The sequence below is a fragment of the Clavelina lepadiformis genome, chromosome 1 (assembly GCF_947623445.1).
Source record: "Clavelina lepadiformis chromosome 1, kaClaLepa1.1, whole genome shotgun sequence".
Taxonomy (NCBI): Eukaryota; Metazoa; Chordata; class Ascidiacea; order Aplousobranchia; family Clavelinidae; genus Clavelina; species Clavelina lepadiformis.
Window position 1 is genome coordinate 12,595,856 of NC_135240.1, and position 17,442 is coordinate 12,613,297.

Consider the following 17,442-nt stretch of genomic DNA (forward strand, 5'->3'; position numbering starts at 1 on the left):
CAAATGTATGGAAAGAGATGGGCAGTCGGAGGAAAATTTCAGATAACGTTGGAATCACTCCGTAAATTTTAAAAATTGCAAAAATAAATACGAAATAGTTGTCCTGTTGCGTATAATTCATACCATTGGCTAAAAGTTAAATGGCCTGTTCCTATTCGTTTACAGTGGCTGCTGGGAAAGTGTGAGTTAGGTCAAAATAGTAAAAGTACAATACAAATCAGTCAATAGGCAAAAGTTCTGGTCATACTGTTTGTTTGTTCGTTTTCTATTAACTTTGGGCAGGCCTGTATGCTATTATTTCTGCTGCATTAGCTGCAGTAGGCTACTGCTAGAAGCTGGATAGTGCCAAAGTCAGAAAGTAGTGGTGGTAGCCTAGTCAATTTTTGAAGATAAATTGCACATAGAAAGGTTTTGGGGTGACATTGGGCACCGAAGTTCGAATTCTTTGTTTTTTTAGGTAAGCTAGTGCTAGTAAAAGCCTGAAATCTGGACCTCCCGGAGGTGAGGTTTAATATAGACATTAACGCGTTTCAAATGAGCATGCGCAGGTTTTGTATTTGTGCTTATTGCTTTTAGTTACTGGTTTGATGTAGCCTAGTATTACCTTCGTGCTTTTTCGCCCGGATTCAGATCTGGAAGGTTTAATAGTTTGTTAATTTTAACGCGAATTGGCAAATAAAACATTTTTTTATATTATATCTGTAATTACGTGAAATTTTTCTGCCAACTTTCAAAAGTTCAATTGCTTTGCTGAATTCCAAAAGTCTGAAAGTAAACTGAGCAAAGCTAGGTTTTAGCTACCTTCAGCTGAACTGGTTTTTTATATACTGCATTTTTATCTAAATTTGTATTTAAACAAACACCTTTTTCATGTTTGCTTATAGTAAATCACCGTGACGATGAAAAAGTTCCACACGTGAACGTTGTTACATTTCGTGCACACATTATACAGTCTAAGAGACTTTCCCTATCTGAAGTGACCACAGCTGGGCACTTCCGCAACTTGCTCATTTCAACAATTTTAACCACATAAACCCTTACAATTTAAGCATAGTAAACAAGCATAGCACAACTAACTGAAACAATAAAATATATGGACTAAGTTTCTGCAAACAATGTTTATTTTAGAACGACCATTACATCAAAATTTAAACTTTACTTCACCAGATTTCGACAGACCCGCTTGGCCCCTAACTGCACATTCCTGACTGACAGTACCATGGCCAGAGCTAAGTAGGTGCATATCTGTAAAACTTGTATTATAAGACAAAAAGGTTTACGCCCAAAACTCTAATGTTTTACGCCACATCATTATTACTTGAGGTGAATTAAAGAGAAAGAGCTAATGGAAATATCTAATTTTTAAAGAATATGTTACAACTTTACCATATCAGGTCCAAGTGGCATGCGATTTTAGTGGCAGTTAGCAACTAAGGAGAAACGATGCCCTTAATTGAATCTGGTTTCAGTTTTAATTTTATGCATAATTGTCGCAAACTGTTCTATGCTTCTCAACAATACATATTGTTGCATATAACAAAGCTTAAAATTGGTGATTTGACTAAAACTGCCATTAGTTTGTTTTTTCACTGGAGAATTTAGGCTGTAAACAAGAGCTTTGTGGCACACCTGGTTCATCGGTTGGGAACCTTCAAATTAGATGTTTTAGATGCCATGGATAAATCTTTGAGGAGAAGCTTTAGCTACAGGTTTCAATATTAAAATAATTTCATCATTTTGTTCGTAATTTCTGAAAAAAAAGCAAAGCTGTTGTATACATAATAGCTGTTGATCTCACAGTATATTACTGAGTCCTACAACATTTTGTCATTTCATACTCATCTGATTGTTATAAAATATTGGAGTTAGTTTGTGCTATTTAATTCTATAAGCATCTTATTAGCCCAACACACAAAGAAAGCAGTGTGAGTTCACAACGCAACCACTTCGTTTTTTGGCCTAGCACTCTGTAACTTTGCTACCAAGATTTTTTCACAAATTTAAAGACTATGCTTTTGTTTTTGTTTCTTGAAAATAGCATGAATGAACCACATTTACCTATCCAAATTCACAACATAATATTGAACATAACTTTGATTTTTTGTGTTGTTGTTTATTTAAGAGTTTAACTGAAATGTTACTGTGGAATTTATAAGCGAAAACTATGTTTGTAGGTTTGACAATTCAGGTAACAAAGATGATTCAGTAATTACATGCTGTGTTCTAAATTATTTTTAGGAAAAGCTTACTTTTAGGGCATGCTACCATGGTCTTTTGTTACAAAAGGATAAAAACCTAATGTGTAGTTTGGTTTTACGTGACAGGTCATAGAAGAAAGAAGAAGGAAGAAAGAAGGTAATTGCTCGAATAGCAACTGAATTCATTTTCAAGTTAAAGTAGGATTAACTAGACGTTACTATTATTTGCTGCTTGTAAAGTAAAAGCATGAGCAAAATTGATTTAAAACCCACTAGTAATGGAGATGTTTTTTGTTCCATTACTTGTTCTTTTCAACAACTTTCTCCTTATATATTGTCTTTTCATATTGTATATAAATAGTTCTATTGGGGCCATAATCACATCTATTCTATATCTTACATTGTGTTAAACTTTTTTACATTCTTGATTTAATGTTACAAACATTGATCAGATATTGCAGGCATGAACAAGGAAGTGATCAAGGAATATGATGTCACAGAATTTAAAACCTCCTGCGATGAGTCTGGAATTTTGGGTCATGGCGGTTTTGGATGCGTACGACTTTGCAAGCATAAAAAGCTAGGATTTGTAGCTGTGAAACTTTTTAATGCAGTTAAAATGGAAGATAACCCAAAAAAGTAAGGATTTTGCAATTTATGTCTAGTAATTGTAGTAATGATATTTGTAGTTATCAAATTTTTCTGAGATGCAGTCTAGGGGTTTTGGTTGGTCCTCTTAGCTTTTTAATTTAAAAAAAAATTATTAAAGTCAGTTAACTTGGTAATTGAGGTTTGAAAAGTTTTGCAACATACCTATTACTCTCCAGTTGAACTTCATGTATCAATTTACATGCCATACCACACAGCATCAGACATTACCTATATTGGTACTTGGTAGAACTGCTGGCCTTTTTTAAAGGTGGCTATAGAGCAAAAGTATTTTAATAAAACATGTGTTAAATTAACTGTAAAAGATCATACTAGTCTATGCAACCGCTGTATAATGAAATGTATCAATATAAATAAAAGCAAATCATAATTTTTTCCATAATCGTTATATACAAGAGAAACTTATTAAAGCTTATGAAAATGGTTCGTATTTTGTATTTAAAATTTTTTCAGACAAAAAGATTCAGACTAATACTAACAATGGCAAACTCGAATACAACACTACTTTTAAATTTGTCAACTTTGGTTTCAACTAATGATCTATTTTTCTAGTTAAGCTAAACTTGAGTCAACATTTATTACTTAATCATTTCCTTAAGATTTCGCTTTCAAATCGCTATTTTGTCATGAAGTTTTAGCAATTACGTCATTTTATAAGCAAGATTGGGCAACTTTTTGATAAATTTTTATCATTTGATGCTGATACGAATAGATTTGGCATTTCTTCGGGTCCAAATTTATGATATTTGTACTCTAAATAGTGTAGCTAGCCAATTATCAAAACCCCAAACTAAAAGTTGAACAATGGCGATTCTAATGGCTACTACCACTATTTTAAGAAGTTTTTTCAGACAGCTAATATTTTGCTTTTTATATGTAGATGGATGAAAGAAGTAGACCTCATTCATGGAAATGAGCATACCAATGTGCTGGTGACTCATGGCATAGTGAAGTGTTCAAAATTCTTTGGAATCGTATTGGAGTTTGCAGAATGTAAAGATTTGTATAGTCTAATTTTTGATGAGGATATACAATTAAGCTGGGGTCTTCGTCTTAAATTCATGCTGGACACTGCAAAAGGTTTAGCACATCTTCATGAAAAAAAGCTAATACACCGTGATTTGAAGTTACAAAATATATTGCTATCTAAAAATCTTGAAGTAAAAATTGGTGATTTTGGTTCTGCTAAATTATTGAAGTCTATGGCATCAACGTCAGACACTAAAAGTAATCCCAGAGTCACCATTGTTTATGCTGCTCCTGAGGTGCTTAAAAACTTTTGGGTTAAACCAGAGATGGATCAAGACATGTACAGGTGAGTTTTTATTAAATAGAAGTAGGATTGTATCTAAAAAAGTAGAAAGAGTTTTAAAGAAAGTTTTAAAGATTAAATAATTCTGTAAATAATAAGTCGGCTTGTGAAGGTAAAACGTACTTATCTTTTTTTAGTTTTGCTATGATCATGTATGAAATCACAACAAGACAGCATGCAAATTGTGGTTCCAAGCGTGTGGTTAATGAAACATTATACGTGGAAGGAATAAAACATGGGCAGAGACCAAAAGAGATGGAAGAGTTGATTAAACACCTTAAAGAAGAAAACACTCCACAGTCTAAACTAGATGTAAAACTTGTTTCTAACCTTAAAGAGACTGTATCATTGTGCTGGTGTCAAGAACCTGGTGAACGACTTACTGCATCTCAAGGTTATTGTCCTTGTATTAAATAACAAAGTACAACATGGTGTGAAAATGTTTATTTATTATCTATTGCTGATAAAACAAACAAATAAGCAGAAATATTGAAACAATGTGATGCAATTAATCCAGTTGTTGTTTCCAGTTGAAAACGAATTAGCTGGCTTGCTTCAGGAAAGAAACCTCGAAGACGTGACCGCAGAAGCTGTAATCATTTCTGAAAAAGTCAAAAACCCAATAAATTTGGAGGTGTTTGAAGATGATACATCTACTTTGGAAAAATTCTCTTATCCTTTTGAGAAACTTTCAGGTTCAAGTTTTCATTTAGTTTTTAGTTGTAGTTTATTTTAGGCATGAATTTTGTTTATTGTGTGGTTTAATGAAATACAAACAATAACCACTGTCCCTTGTTGCAACATACCTTTAAATTGCTTTGGGTATTGTAGTCCAGTACCTTACAATGAAATGGCGTATGCATTGATTAGCAGTAGTTTATTAATAAGGGGAACTGAAACCAACAGAGATTTTGTTTGTGTTGTTTGTTATACGTTTGTAAGTGTGTAAGTTTTCACTTAACCAGGTAGTAGCATACACCATCATCATCAGGTGTCTTCTCCAGTTCGGAGATTGGCTGTCATTTGTTTCCATATGTCGCTGTTTTCTGTCTTTCTCTTGGCTTCTCTTCTGTCTGAATCCAACCATTATATTTGATGTCATCTGCCCAGTTTTTTCTATGTCTTTTATTAAATCTTTTGACTTCTATACCATTTTACCTTCAGTAATTAATGTAAATTATTGGTTGAATTTATCAGTACATGTCCTGAAAATTTATATTTTTTGTTTTGCTAATTGATTTGGTTAGCTTTCTTTGACTACGATACTTTTTCGTATAATTTCTTCATTTGTAAGATGATACTTGTGCAACATTTTTGATATTTTTCTGTTATATCATAATTGCAAAGCATTTATTTTGAGCTGAACTTTTGTTGTAGTAGGATCCCATTTCAAAACCTTTTTGCACTTCCAAAAAATGTTTTTTGGTTGTTTAACTCTTTTTTTACTTTTGTACATTCATCATTTCTGTAATGGATGATCCTAAATAGGTATAGGTGTTAAACCTGTTTTAGTTTTTTAACCGTCAATTATTATTTCTATTTTTTGTTGTTCTTACACTTGTCTATCACCGTTGCTTTGATTTTGTAAGATTCTGTATCATTCCATATTTTTGCTAATATCATCAATTTTACTCATGATTGTGACTTTTCTTTAGTGTTTGCCAAAATCAATGTGTCTTGTGCATAGCATATAATACTCACTATTTGTCCATTACATTTAACTCAATTTCATTGATTGATGTTAAGGATTTCCTAAGAGTTACATCACTATATAGATTGAATAATATAGGTGAAAGTAGTAAAGCACACATCTCCGTTTTACTTCTTGCAATATTTGAAAGTGCTCTGTTACCTGTTCATCACATTTTATCGCCGTTGTGTGTTTGAAATAAATGGTTTTGATAAGTCTTCTCTCTAAGAATAAAACGTATTTAGCATTTGTATTAGTATACTCTGCCGGATTCTATCAAAAATTTTTCTGTAAACGTATGTGATATAACTTATAAGCACTTTTTGCTTTATTCTTTGTTCACCAATTGATCTTAGGTGAAAGATTTTTTTTCTTTTCTTAATCTGTTTTTGTACTCCTTTGTCTACTTGATTTTGTAGTATTGAACTTAGTCTTTGTTTAACAACATGTAGTGAAATTTTACTAGCTTGTGATATTAAACTTATGGCTCTATCATCGCACATCGTATCATAATGGCATTGCACCTACTTAAAAAGCAAAAATTTAAGCTAAACATTAATGGCTTTTTTCTCAAATATGCTTCCTACCTATATCATAATATTGTGCTTCAGTGCTGTCAGAAAATGTTAATTAATACCACTAATTAAACTTTTGGTGTTGTGGTAACCTTACCTTTCTAACCCCTCTTTCCTTTTATACTTGGTGCAGTGTCATCTGAAGTCATTGGTAACATTCCACCTTTGGAGGGGATAGACATACGCAGTCGTAAGTATTTACTAAATAGACCAGCTATACTCAACCGAAACACTTTAATGGACAGAAAATGAAGTAATTTTTTAATACAGGCAGCTTATTGACTATCTTATTACACTTGATTAAGTTTAACCGAAGTATAAGTGAAAAAAGCATTGCTCTTAATTAAAGAAATTTTAAACAACTTGTATAACCTTTAAGCACATTGTTTTAATGACTCACATGCCGCTACATTTCTGAAAAGTACCATAAACACAAAGTCTGTGACTTTCAGCAATCGAAGGCTCATAACACCTGTAGTCGTGTGAGTTGGCCACATTTTTTGGTGATAATGAGTAGCAGGCAAGCCGAATCATTACTTTTGTCTGGGTCAGTTGAAGATGTTTTGTTTCCGTCAATTTTCACTGGCCAGAGTGTGCTCGACAACTGTTCGCTGCTTATCAAGTTAAAGTAATTTTCATTACATAACATCAAAGACCTCTAGCTGGGCCACAGACTGGCGAGCCATGGGTTGGTCATAGCTGAATTAGACAAACAAATTTTGTATCTAGTGTAGAAAATTGTGTGATATGATACTAGCACATATATTTTGTTACATTTTTTGCCTTTTTTAACTTGATCTGAACAGGCAATGCTTCTGCTCTAATCCTAGTTGGTGGTCAAGGAACCTTGACAGATGCATGTGCCGTAAATCCCAGCAAAAAACAACTTCAAGATTTACCTGTAAGTTACCTTTTATAAAAAATCAAACATTTTATTTGCAAGAAAAAATGCATATTAAAAATAATGAGAAACAAACAAAAAATTATGTGAAATTGAGTCAAACTGTGAAGTGAAACTTTGGTCATCTATGGTAACGTCCAGTGAATAATTTTTGCCAATTGGAAATTTTTTTCAGGTAAACTTTATTAATGTAGGGCAGTGGTTCCCAAACTTTTTCAGCTTGTGGCACACTAGAAAACTTATAAAACGCTCGCGGAATACTTACAAGAGAAGAAAAATTGCTTTAAAAAATTTATTTTCCCGTGTTAATGTGATGTATTTGCTTGTTGGATGGACATGTTCTTATTTATCACCTTTTGAAGCAGTTAGAGCGCTTTTAAGTTGCATTTGCTTGTCTGCATGCCTTATTTTAAATATTTATACAGTTTTTTTCCAAAATTCCAAAAAGATTCGCGGCACACCTGAGAATCTGTGGCGGCACACAGTTTGGGAATCACTGATTTAGGGTATTAAAACTTTTTTGTAAATTTCTTTAAGATTTAGGTTTCAACAATTCGTTTAGCCAGGTTTTTGTTGGAAAATGATTAGAGTTGGTTTCACTAATAACATCCACAATCATTTTTATTTTGTAGAAATACAGTAATAGTATTTTGGGAAAGGAGGAAGTTCCCAATTGCCTAGTTTACCAGCAAATGACCTTATGTCATATTTGCTTTTGTCATGTTTAAGCTAGTGTATTAATTAATCTTTTAATTTATCATCCAGAGCCTTAACACTGGAAGATGCCATCATTGTGCAGTAGTTCTGCAAAACAAGTTGTTTGTCATGGGTGGAATTTCTGGAAGTAAGGTCCTCAATAGTGTTGAATATATGGATTTGAAGGAGAAGTCAGTATGGAAAGAAGTTGCTCCTATGCATGAGTGTCGTTATCTGGCAGCTGCCGAGACATTCAACGGTTAGTAAGAAAATGTAAACGTTATTATTTACTTATTGTATTCGGAGTTGGCAGCACCGCGGTACCATACGCAGTACCGAATTACTGTACCGCGGTATTTTTTCAGTACCGATACTGGTATCGTCGATGTACCAAATTCCTTTTTTCAGGAAATGTAAGTCAGTCCCAATACTCGGTACTTTTAAAATGATTACTTCAAGGTTTTGTGAAGTATGTTTTTAAAACTTCATTTTAATTAAAACTTAGTGCCAAGTTTAGTGCTTTTCATTCTTTTTTAATATAAAAATGTCTAATAAAGTCGCCAAGATTGAGTTCAAATATTTTTTTACCTGAAGTATCCTTTAGGGGGGTCCTAATACCAGCAAAAATTGCACTTGCAACAGGATCCGCCATACAAAAAGTACCGATATCGAGTACTGGCAAAGTAACAAAGTATAGTACTAAATACCGGAACCGTTGACACATTTTTTTGCCAAGTACTGGTATCGATATCTATGGTACTTTCAAAGTACCGACTGCCCACCTTTGCTTGTATATTTACTGTTTTTATATATTACAGAAGTTGTATTTTTGTTATGCATACTTTATCTCCACATTTTTTAGATAACATTTACATTTTTGGTGGTAAAAATGAAAAAGATGAAGCATTAAAGAGTATTGAGCAGTTTCAACATCAGTCAGACCAGTGGACGACCTTAGAGGCACAGCTTTCAGTAGAAAGATTTAACTTTGCTACATTTTTACTCCAAGGTTCTTTTATGATCATTTTTGAACAAATTTTTGTGTTACTTTGTAATGCCCAATCAAATTTACTGGTGTTTCGTAATTCACTTTGAGCATATTTAAGCGAATTGTCAACACTGTTGATAAGTAATCTAACATCCATTATTCCAGATACAATTTACTGCTGTGGTGGAAAGAGTGTAGAAATCTTAGATTCTGTGGATATTTTCAAGATTACTGATGGCAATCTTAATTATGATGTCAAATCTTCTTCAGAGTGCAAATTACCCGAAGGCCGATATGGAGCTTGTAGTGTAGTCCATGGAAATAATAAAGCTTTCTTGCTTGGTATTTTTTTCATACTAGATTTCCTTGAAATTACTAGTTTAAAGTGAAAATATCTGCCAGTATACAGTTACTCATTTCTTATGTTGCAAATATTGCTCATGGCAAATAATGAGTTCAAAGTTTTGAGGCTTAAACATACACAGTTGCATATCCACAAACACAAATAACGTAGTGCATGTACTTACTCTAAATTCATTTTAAGCGTATTATATGCTATTTAAATACTTTTTGTTTTGAAGGTGGTCTTGGTGGCAAAGGTTTTATACGATCGGTTTTGTGCTTCTCGGATGGCGTATGGGAAAAATCTTTTACCATGGGAACAAAACGACTATCTTTTAGTGCACAGGTTTTGGGTTCAAATCTTTATGCAGTTGGAGGGTAGGTTTGTTGAAAACTACACATAACCAAAATAATTCTTACTTTGATTTTGTTTTTTCTCTTACAAATGTAATATTTGGATTAAAAGTATTTAAAGCTGTAATTTGTCTCGAAATTCCAACTTAAATCCTTGTGCATTCTAAAAATAAGTTTTATTGCGATATAACAACCGATATGACCACAAAATGGAATTTGAAATCATGGCTCAAACTTAAAATTATAATTTAACATATTTTATTTGTGTAATTCTTGATGTAGGCTAATTTACGTGTCATTTAAAAAAATCGATGAACCTGAGCACATCATAAATCAGTAATTCCATCTTGGTGGAGAACATTTCAACATCTACCGTTCAACAACAGCTCAGCATGACCTAGTATGATTGACATGAATCATAAGCCTGTCAGTGATGCAGCTTAGGTTAATTTTTCACCACCTTTTCAGTTGATTCGCAATGTTTAATTTGGTTTCGTACAAACATGAAAAGCTATTACATGTAATAGTCTCACAAAACAATTGCTTCATTTGGCAAGTATTATCTTGACGAAATAAACCAGCTAGCATTTTCGGCTGCACTGAGATCAGTTCGTAATAAAATATCGATAACGTTAGAAAACAACAACTTACTCTCAAAGGCAGAATATTGCAGGGGATGATGTTTGCCAGTTTCCATAACATAACAAAACATAAATATAAGTCAAGACTATGAAATATGCATCTGCATGCACAATCGATATATGATACGAACTTGATCATGTTTGTAGGCATGGTCAACATCACAAGCATCTTTTGTCAACAACAATAGAATTTAGAGGTCTTGATGATGACAAGGCTGACTGGAATTTTATCAATCTAACAAATTTTGGGCAATCTGACAAATATTGGGCTGGACATTCAGTAGTAATATGGTAAACACCTTGTATGAGACATAACATTCCTCATATATCTCCTCCATTTCTTGCATTAAGATTGTTATACCATACTAATATTATCCATGTGTATGTCTAAACTTTTAATGCATAATTATTTATTCAGTAATCGTGTAGGTGATATTTTATGAGGTTTCCTTGGAATTGCATCCATGCGAAATTTACTTACATGCTCACTTGATAAACTTTTAACTTTGATAAGAAAATCATTATCCGCTCTTTAAGGTAATATTTAAAACTGAACCAGTTAAGAGCTACCACACAACAAATTATGCTCTTGGGTGCAATACCACGGTTTCAGTTATAGACCATACCAATTATTCTATTGTTGCTTGTTTGTTTGTAAACATATTAGTTGATTAATGTACGTGCCACATTTAATTTTAGGTAGGAAATATATAAGATGGAAGTTTAGTAAAATAGTATTTTGAAACTATAACATAGATTTTCAAAACTGTTTTTCAAATTGTTTATTCATCCCCAACTGTATGCAATATAAAGTGTGGTTGCGTATCAGTAGTTGCAAGGCAATTGCATTTTGCTTCACTTGAAAATTCTCACTGCAGTTGCTGTGTATCATGCTGTAAGCATTGTATATATGATACTGTAGTCTGCAAATGATGTTTGTGAATATGTAATAAACATAATAAGATAACATATTCAGCTTAATTATTAGTTCTTTCAAATAAACTGCGTTAAAAACAAAAGTATTTCATATGATTTAGCTTCTAAACAGATTGTATGGGGATCAGCTGTTGAGATTGTGGTTTGTGTGGTTATTTACTGCTTGGCATGTGACCTCTGTTTTTAGTTAATTGACCCCAATTCGAACGAAAGCAATTCACGAACCCGGAAATGATTTCTTCGTCGTTGCTACGAGTGCTTATTCAAAATGATTGAAAGAACGTTTTTAACTGAGTAATACAACGACGATGTTTACTTTCTTACTTCGTTTAAATCTGGAAATTCAGGTTTACACAACCATTTCAGATGGTGTGTTGGTAATGGGATTTAAACAAAAAATTGTAAAAGATAGATTAAATTACTCCGATGCCAAAAATGAACCTTAAAGTACATCATTCCCATATACTGATGTATTTGCTTTCCAATGATGTACTGAAATAGATCTGTATCCGAAGATTATGCATATCACTGTGAACAGATGCATTGTAATTTTATGAGTTTTCGTTGCTGTAAAGTAGGCCTTTATCATTCACTGTTTCCTCACTAACGTCTACCGGTCACAGCACGTATGTCGCACGACGAATTGTCGAAGAGCGAAGACCACCCGTTGATTCATTTATACTAAATATTTAGGTTAAGACAAAATGCCCAGTCTTGCCTATGCAAGTTTTGGAATAAATAACAATTCATGGGAAGATGACATATATACGAAACAACTATAAAAAACGAAAACAGTTCTGTTACATAGTATTTGCATCGGATAAATATAAAATTCTGATGTTTTTTCGATTATTTGGTTAAAATTAGGAGACGATGTAGATAAAAATTCAAGTAGTTGGCAGTTACATGGCTACATGTAACGTTGTTTTGTTACATTGCTGACAATTCTCCGCGGTTGGATAGGAATGTATAAGAATCCCAGGAATAGTTCTCAGCAATTTATTCAATCGCAATATAGAGTTGGACTACCTGGCAATATTCAACCATTAAAAGCTGAAGAGAGCTAGTCGAATAAGCGGCCATCTGGCGAAGCAGAAGCGTTTGCATACTAATGATGTCACCTGACCCGTAGCACAGCGTTAATATTGTAAAAGACGAAGCGCATTACAGGAAGCACTCGTTTCTAGTTTCCTGTATGTCTCTCTTGCATTGGGTACGTGTAGAAGTGTATGAGTGCCTTTTCTCTCAACCATACCAAGCATAGTTTTCCACAAAGCGTCATGACAGGGGTCATACCGTAAGCTGAATTACTGTAATTGGTTACAGTTAGAAAAATAAAAGTTTTGAGGTCGCATAACTAACAACATGCGTCTTTTTTCCAATTGTTGAGTGAACATGCTAACTTTTTTGTCTTCAAAGTTCTAATATAACAAACAAGGCTTGACTATCTAAAAGGTATATAGGTTGTTCACTTCCACCCAATGGAAGAAGAATAGTTATAAAGTCAATTCTGTAATCAAGGCTAGTAAGTCGAATTGCAATCAAGAGTTTGCTGTTTTTTGACAACAAGTCTGTCATGGAAGACGTTCTATATTCCGAAGTAAGTAATTTTGATGGTGTCTGTTTCACCGGCAAAAATATTGTATTTGAAATGTTTTTCCTCACTTTATCATTTAGTTAACCTGTAAGTTATGACATGCTGACTTCAACCTTACATTAAACTATCACTTGAGCTAACCCAATCCTTGAACCACCAACCGATAGTATGGAAATTTGAGTCTTTTTGTGTATATTCTCTCAATGACCTATTGCAACTGCTTATCTCAAATAACGAAAACTGCCACATTCCGGTGAATTGATCACTTTCATATAAGTAGGCTTACCATACGTCCCGTTTTAGCCGGGACAGTCCCGCTATTTAAGGATTTGTCCCGGCGTCCCGCTCAGTCAACCCAAAGTCCCGCTTTGGCATTTAGTCAGCCAGCATTGTCCCACACTTAGCATACTGTGACAGGTCTGCTTAGCCAACTTGCTGAAGAGCAATGCTTGTTCTTGTTTCGTTGTGTTGAATGTGAAAGTAATTGTTACGTCATTGTAGCGGGTAATTGGTCCAGTATTGGGTTGATTGTTAACGCATTCGCTAGTTCAGTAATACCAGGCTAGAAGGAGGAGGTGATATTTTTGCAGTTAGGTTATGGAAAGAACTTATTTTGTATCGGTACTTGTTTGCATTTCCTTCTGCAAAAACCATTTGAATGTGAAAGCCCTTACCACCTGCAAAATTAACACTGACTTTTCCTGCTGTGATTTTTATGAGAAAATAAAATCGAATAAAGACTTCCTGAAGAAAGTATTTTCTACAGTAAAGTATGATTGGACGATTATGTAAATTTATAAGTGCTTGAACATTGTTTTGTTTCCTAGCAAAATAAATTATTTTGGTTTTTCTGGGTGTCTTACTACTTTAGTCGTCCCTGACGATAGGAATCCAAAATAGTTGCATACTCCTAGTAAAATATGAACCACATTTATCTGATAAGGTTCGTTTTTCTGAAGCGTCCCACTTTTCAATCACAAAAATATGGTATGCCTACATATAAGCTATTTTATCCCGATTTTTAAAGAAAGTTTTTCACAAAATTAAGCTCAGGTATAGCAAGGCACCCCGTCATATTTCCGCAATATAGCATACACGATTTTATACATAATTGTTTATGTAGTTGACTCCAAAACTATGAACTTTCTTGTTGGTCTTTAAATGCAAGCATGTTTTTCATCATTTAGTTTCAAAACTGGACCACCCCTGCATCAGAAATCACCGACGAAAAGTTGGCAAGGGTAACCACTATTTTAGAAATTATCACCACACTTATATGTGCCCTGGCAATTTTTGTCAATCTTTGTGTGCTGCTTGTCATATGCATTGGGCCTCGAGCGTTCAGGTATGATGACTAATATTTCCAGTCGTGGTGTTTGTATTTTTTAGATAGTTACATCATACGTTTTCGTTAGATGTATACGGTAGAGCATCTTTTAAGAGTTAAGACAATATCTTTAATTTATGCTTGCGAAATTTTCTTAGAACACCGACGTTTTTCTGCATCAGTAGCTTAGCAACAGCGGATATGCTGACAGGAATTTCAGTGGTGATTGCCATTTACATACCGGTGGGAGATCAACTTTGGGAGAGGGTTGTTTTGAAGGGTCTCGCAGTGGTTAGCTTCAGTGCCTCAGTCAACAATCTACTGGTCATTGCTGGAGATAGGTCAGTCCATTATTCAAGTTATAATTTATGAATCATGAACTAAGAAGTTAGAATTCAGTGGTTCCTAACCTGGGGTTCGCGCTTTATACTTTAATTTCTTATAAATAGCCTATTTAATAACAATTTTTAAGTTGAGGATCTTTGGGAAAGATCGTTTACCACGAAAACTTAAATTTTATCCTGTACATTAACTTAGTAGTTTCTCTCATTTAGTACTATTTTATTATTCATTGCTAAAACTTTTAAAACTTTATCGATGTAAACAAGTAGGTTAAATAATATGCTTCGGGATTTTTCGAATACCGTACTACCTTATTCATCTATGATCAATCAATAGTTTACGAACCATTTCATGACTCAAAATGACAGTTTGTCTTTGTCGATGTCTACAGAGGTAACAATGCGTGGACAGTTTTTGTTTTTACTTGTATCCACACAAGCTTTTGCTTTAGCCTTTTTAATCTAAATTCAATACCTTTGGTTGCAAAGTGTAAGAGAATAACAGGTTTGAACTCATTTGAATGTTCATGGCAAAAACATCGTAGCATAAAAGACGTGTAGTTTATTGCATCAAACACTGTAATTAAGAACACGGGACATTATACTTTAATTATATGTGGTCATACATCCCACTAAAAGTCACGTTTTTGCTGAAGTTGTTTTAGGTTGACAAATGTTTTCTCGTCAGCATTATTTCATCGGCGTTATTCGTCAAGCAGAGTTCGTACTCGACACCATACATATACATAGTACATATAACATATACATATACAGAATATAAATAGATAGTCTTTCTCAGGAGAAGTCCTATACGCACTATCAAAACATTTCTTTGAATAAACCTTCTCTGCCTAAAGTTATTTTGTATATTTGACAGACATAGCCAATTAAGTCTTTGCTATAAAGTTATTGACAAAAGAGATTTTAATTGATGTTTTACAGAATTAAAACTCTATTTTTAGTTTTCAAACTTTGCAAATTTAATACAGTTGTAGTTACGCTTTCCTGATCTTTTGCAGGTTATAAGTTGTAACAAAATTATAGAAAAAATATTATTTTCCTCAAATAAGCATGTTTATGATAGAAACAGTAAGCAAAATCAACGTTTTTTATTCTAGTCTACAGTACAACTTAAATTGTTACCATGCCGTCAATAGTCGCTTACTTGTGGGTAACTTCCCGTATAGTACTGTAGTTCTTACATGATTTTCGTATGTTCCGGGTAATATAAACCTCTCTTTTCAAACGCCCGTAAAAGTTATTCTACTGTTTATTATTGCAATAAACTATTAATAATAATAATTGATTAAACCATTTTTTGCATTTACACAGGTATCTCAAGATTCAAGATGAAAGCACCTACAATGCAGTTTTCACCCCTCGTAATTCTGTTATTTTTATTGCACTGAGTTGGCTATTTGGGTTCTTTCTATTCCTTTTTGCGCCACTGTTGGGTTGGTCATGTCAAGAGGACCTTTGTCGTTGTCAGTTAAATGGTGTCTGCCAGTGTGATATGCAAATTTGCTCACGCAGTTTTACGCCTTTCACGATGACCTATTTAATGTTCGGCGTGGGATATTTCTACCTTAGTCTTTTCATCATGGTTGCCCTTTACGCTGCAATTTTTATATCCGTTAGACGACGCTCAGGAAGCACTCGCAAACGCCAAGGCAGCGTAGTTGGGAAAATTTCACGTAAAGGTCCTTTTGCGTTAATTCATCGAAGGCGTGAGATAAAACTCGCCAAAACTCTTTCCATTGTTATGGGGGTCTTTTTTATATGCTGGTTACCGGTCACTACCCTTTTTATCATCGATTTTTCGACAATTAAATACGCTGGTCATTTGGAAACAATTTTTGATTATTGTCTGACCTCTGCTGTAGTTCATCCATTAATCAATCCTATTATCTACTCCATGCGGTTACCGCGAATGTGGCAAACTTTTAAGTAAGTTCTATGTTTTGTAACAAACCACTTTCCTATAGTGTTTAAGAGTATGTACAGTAGACTGTACTTGATTGTGTTGTTAAAGTACTGTGTATACTTACCACCTGACAATATGATTTAGACACTTAGCATACGCTTTTGGTCGTCGTTGTTGCTGGACTACGTCATATTCAGAATCAGTGGTGGATCGCAAGACATCCGTTGCATCTCGCCGTGGCCTTGTCTCCCAGGACAATTTGAATTGGGTTTGTTCAACATCAAATCGCGGCTGCTTAAAAATTAATCGTGGTACTCCACCTTCAAAAACCGCCTCAACGGTCACTCAAAGATCTACAATGACTCAAATCACGGTTGCAAGTTGCTCTTCAGGAAACGAAAGCGATGAAGAAGTATTTCAAAACTCTTCAAACGCAGTCACCGGATCAAATACAAATCCATTTTATCCTAAGACATTGAATAAGTCTGCTTCATTAAAAGGAACGGAAGGTGAAAACTGTATGCGCTTTTCTTTTCGCGGGTTGAGCGGAAAAAGTGAAAAATTGTCATCAAAACAGTGTACGCCCAGTGCCAATGTTAGACTGGGAAACGGCGTGCTTGTTCCAAGGGAAAGCGTATCCATTTCCCCTCCTTTTAATCCCGTAAACAAAATGTCATGGAACTGAAAAATGTTTAGATGACATTTTTGTTTTCTTTCCTTGCACATAAAGTTTGTAATTCTGGTGATTCAAAACTATGAAGGAACTATTTCTGTGAAATTTTACTTACTTTTGTTTGTTGTTGTTGCCAAATATCCTATCTATACTAAAGCTTACTGTACTTCTGCACATTAATACATATAAGAAATTTTGGTTTTATGGAAACACACTTCTATAGGTTCAAAAAAGATACAAAGTTATTACAACCTAATTATCGACGTATAATTAAATTA

The 17,442-nt window shown here is 33.9% G+C and overlaps 2 protein-coding genes across 2 annotated transcripts; both read left to right on the forward strand.

Annotated features, from left to right (window-relative positions):
• The first annotated feature begins 1,674 nt into the window (after positions 1-1,674).
• Positions 1,675-11,333, forward strand: LOC143449263 (uncharacterized). Its single transcript, XM_076949381.1, has 14 exons — positions 1,675-1,709; positions 2,175-2,205; positions 2,325-2,355; positions 2,651-2,837; positions 3,748-4,182; positions 4,317-4,573; positions 4,710-4,874; positions 6,578-6,634; positions 7,251-7,345; positions 8,111-8,300; positions 8,904-9,050; positions 9,195-9,371; positions 9,611-9,749; positions 10,514-11,333. The coding sequence occupies exons 1-14, from the start codon at positions 1,675-1,677 to the stop codon at positions 10,659-10,661; spliced, it is 2,094 nt and encodes a 697-aa protein (XP_076805496.1). The 3' UTR covers positions 10,662-11,333.
• A 1,364-nt stretch (positions 11,334-12,697) lies between these two features.
• On the forward strand, positions 12,698-17,420 carry LOC143465196 (lysophosphatidic acid receptor 3-like). Its single transcript, XM_076963390.1, has 5 exons — positions 12,698-12,902; positions 14,087-14,244; positions 14,385-14,567; positions 15,900-16,514; positions 16,636-17,420. Exons 1-5 carry the CDS (start codon positions 12,879-12,881, stop codon positions 17,174-17,176), a joined length of 1,521 nt encoding a protein of 506 aa, XP_076819505.1. The 5' UTR covers positions 12,698-12,878; the 3' UTR covers positions 17,177-17,420.
• The last annotated feature ends 22 nt before the right edge of the window (positions 17,421-17,442 follow it).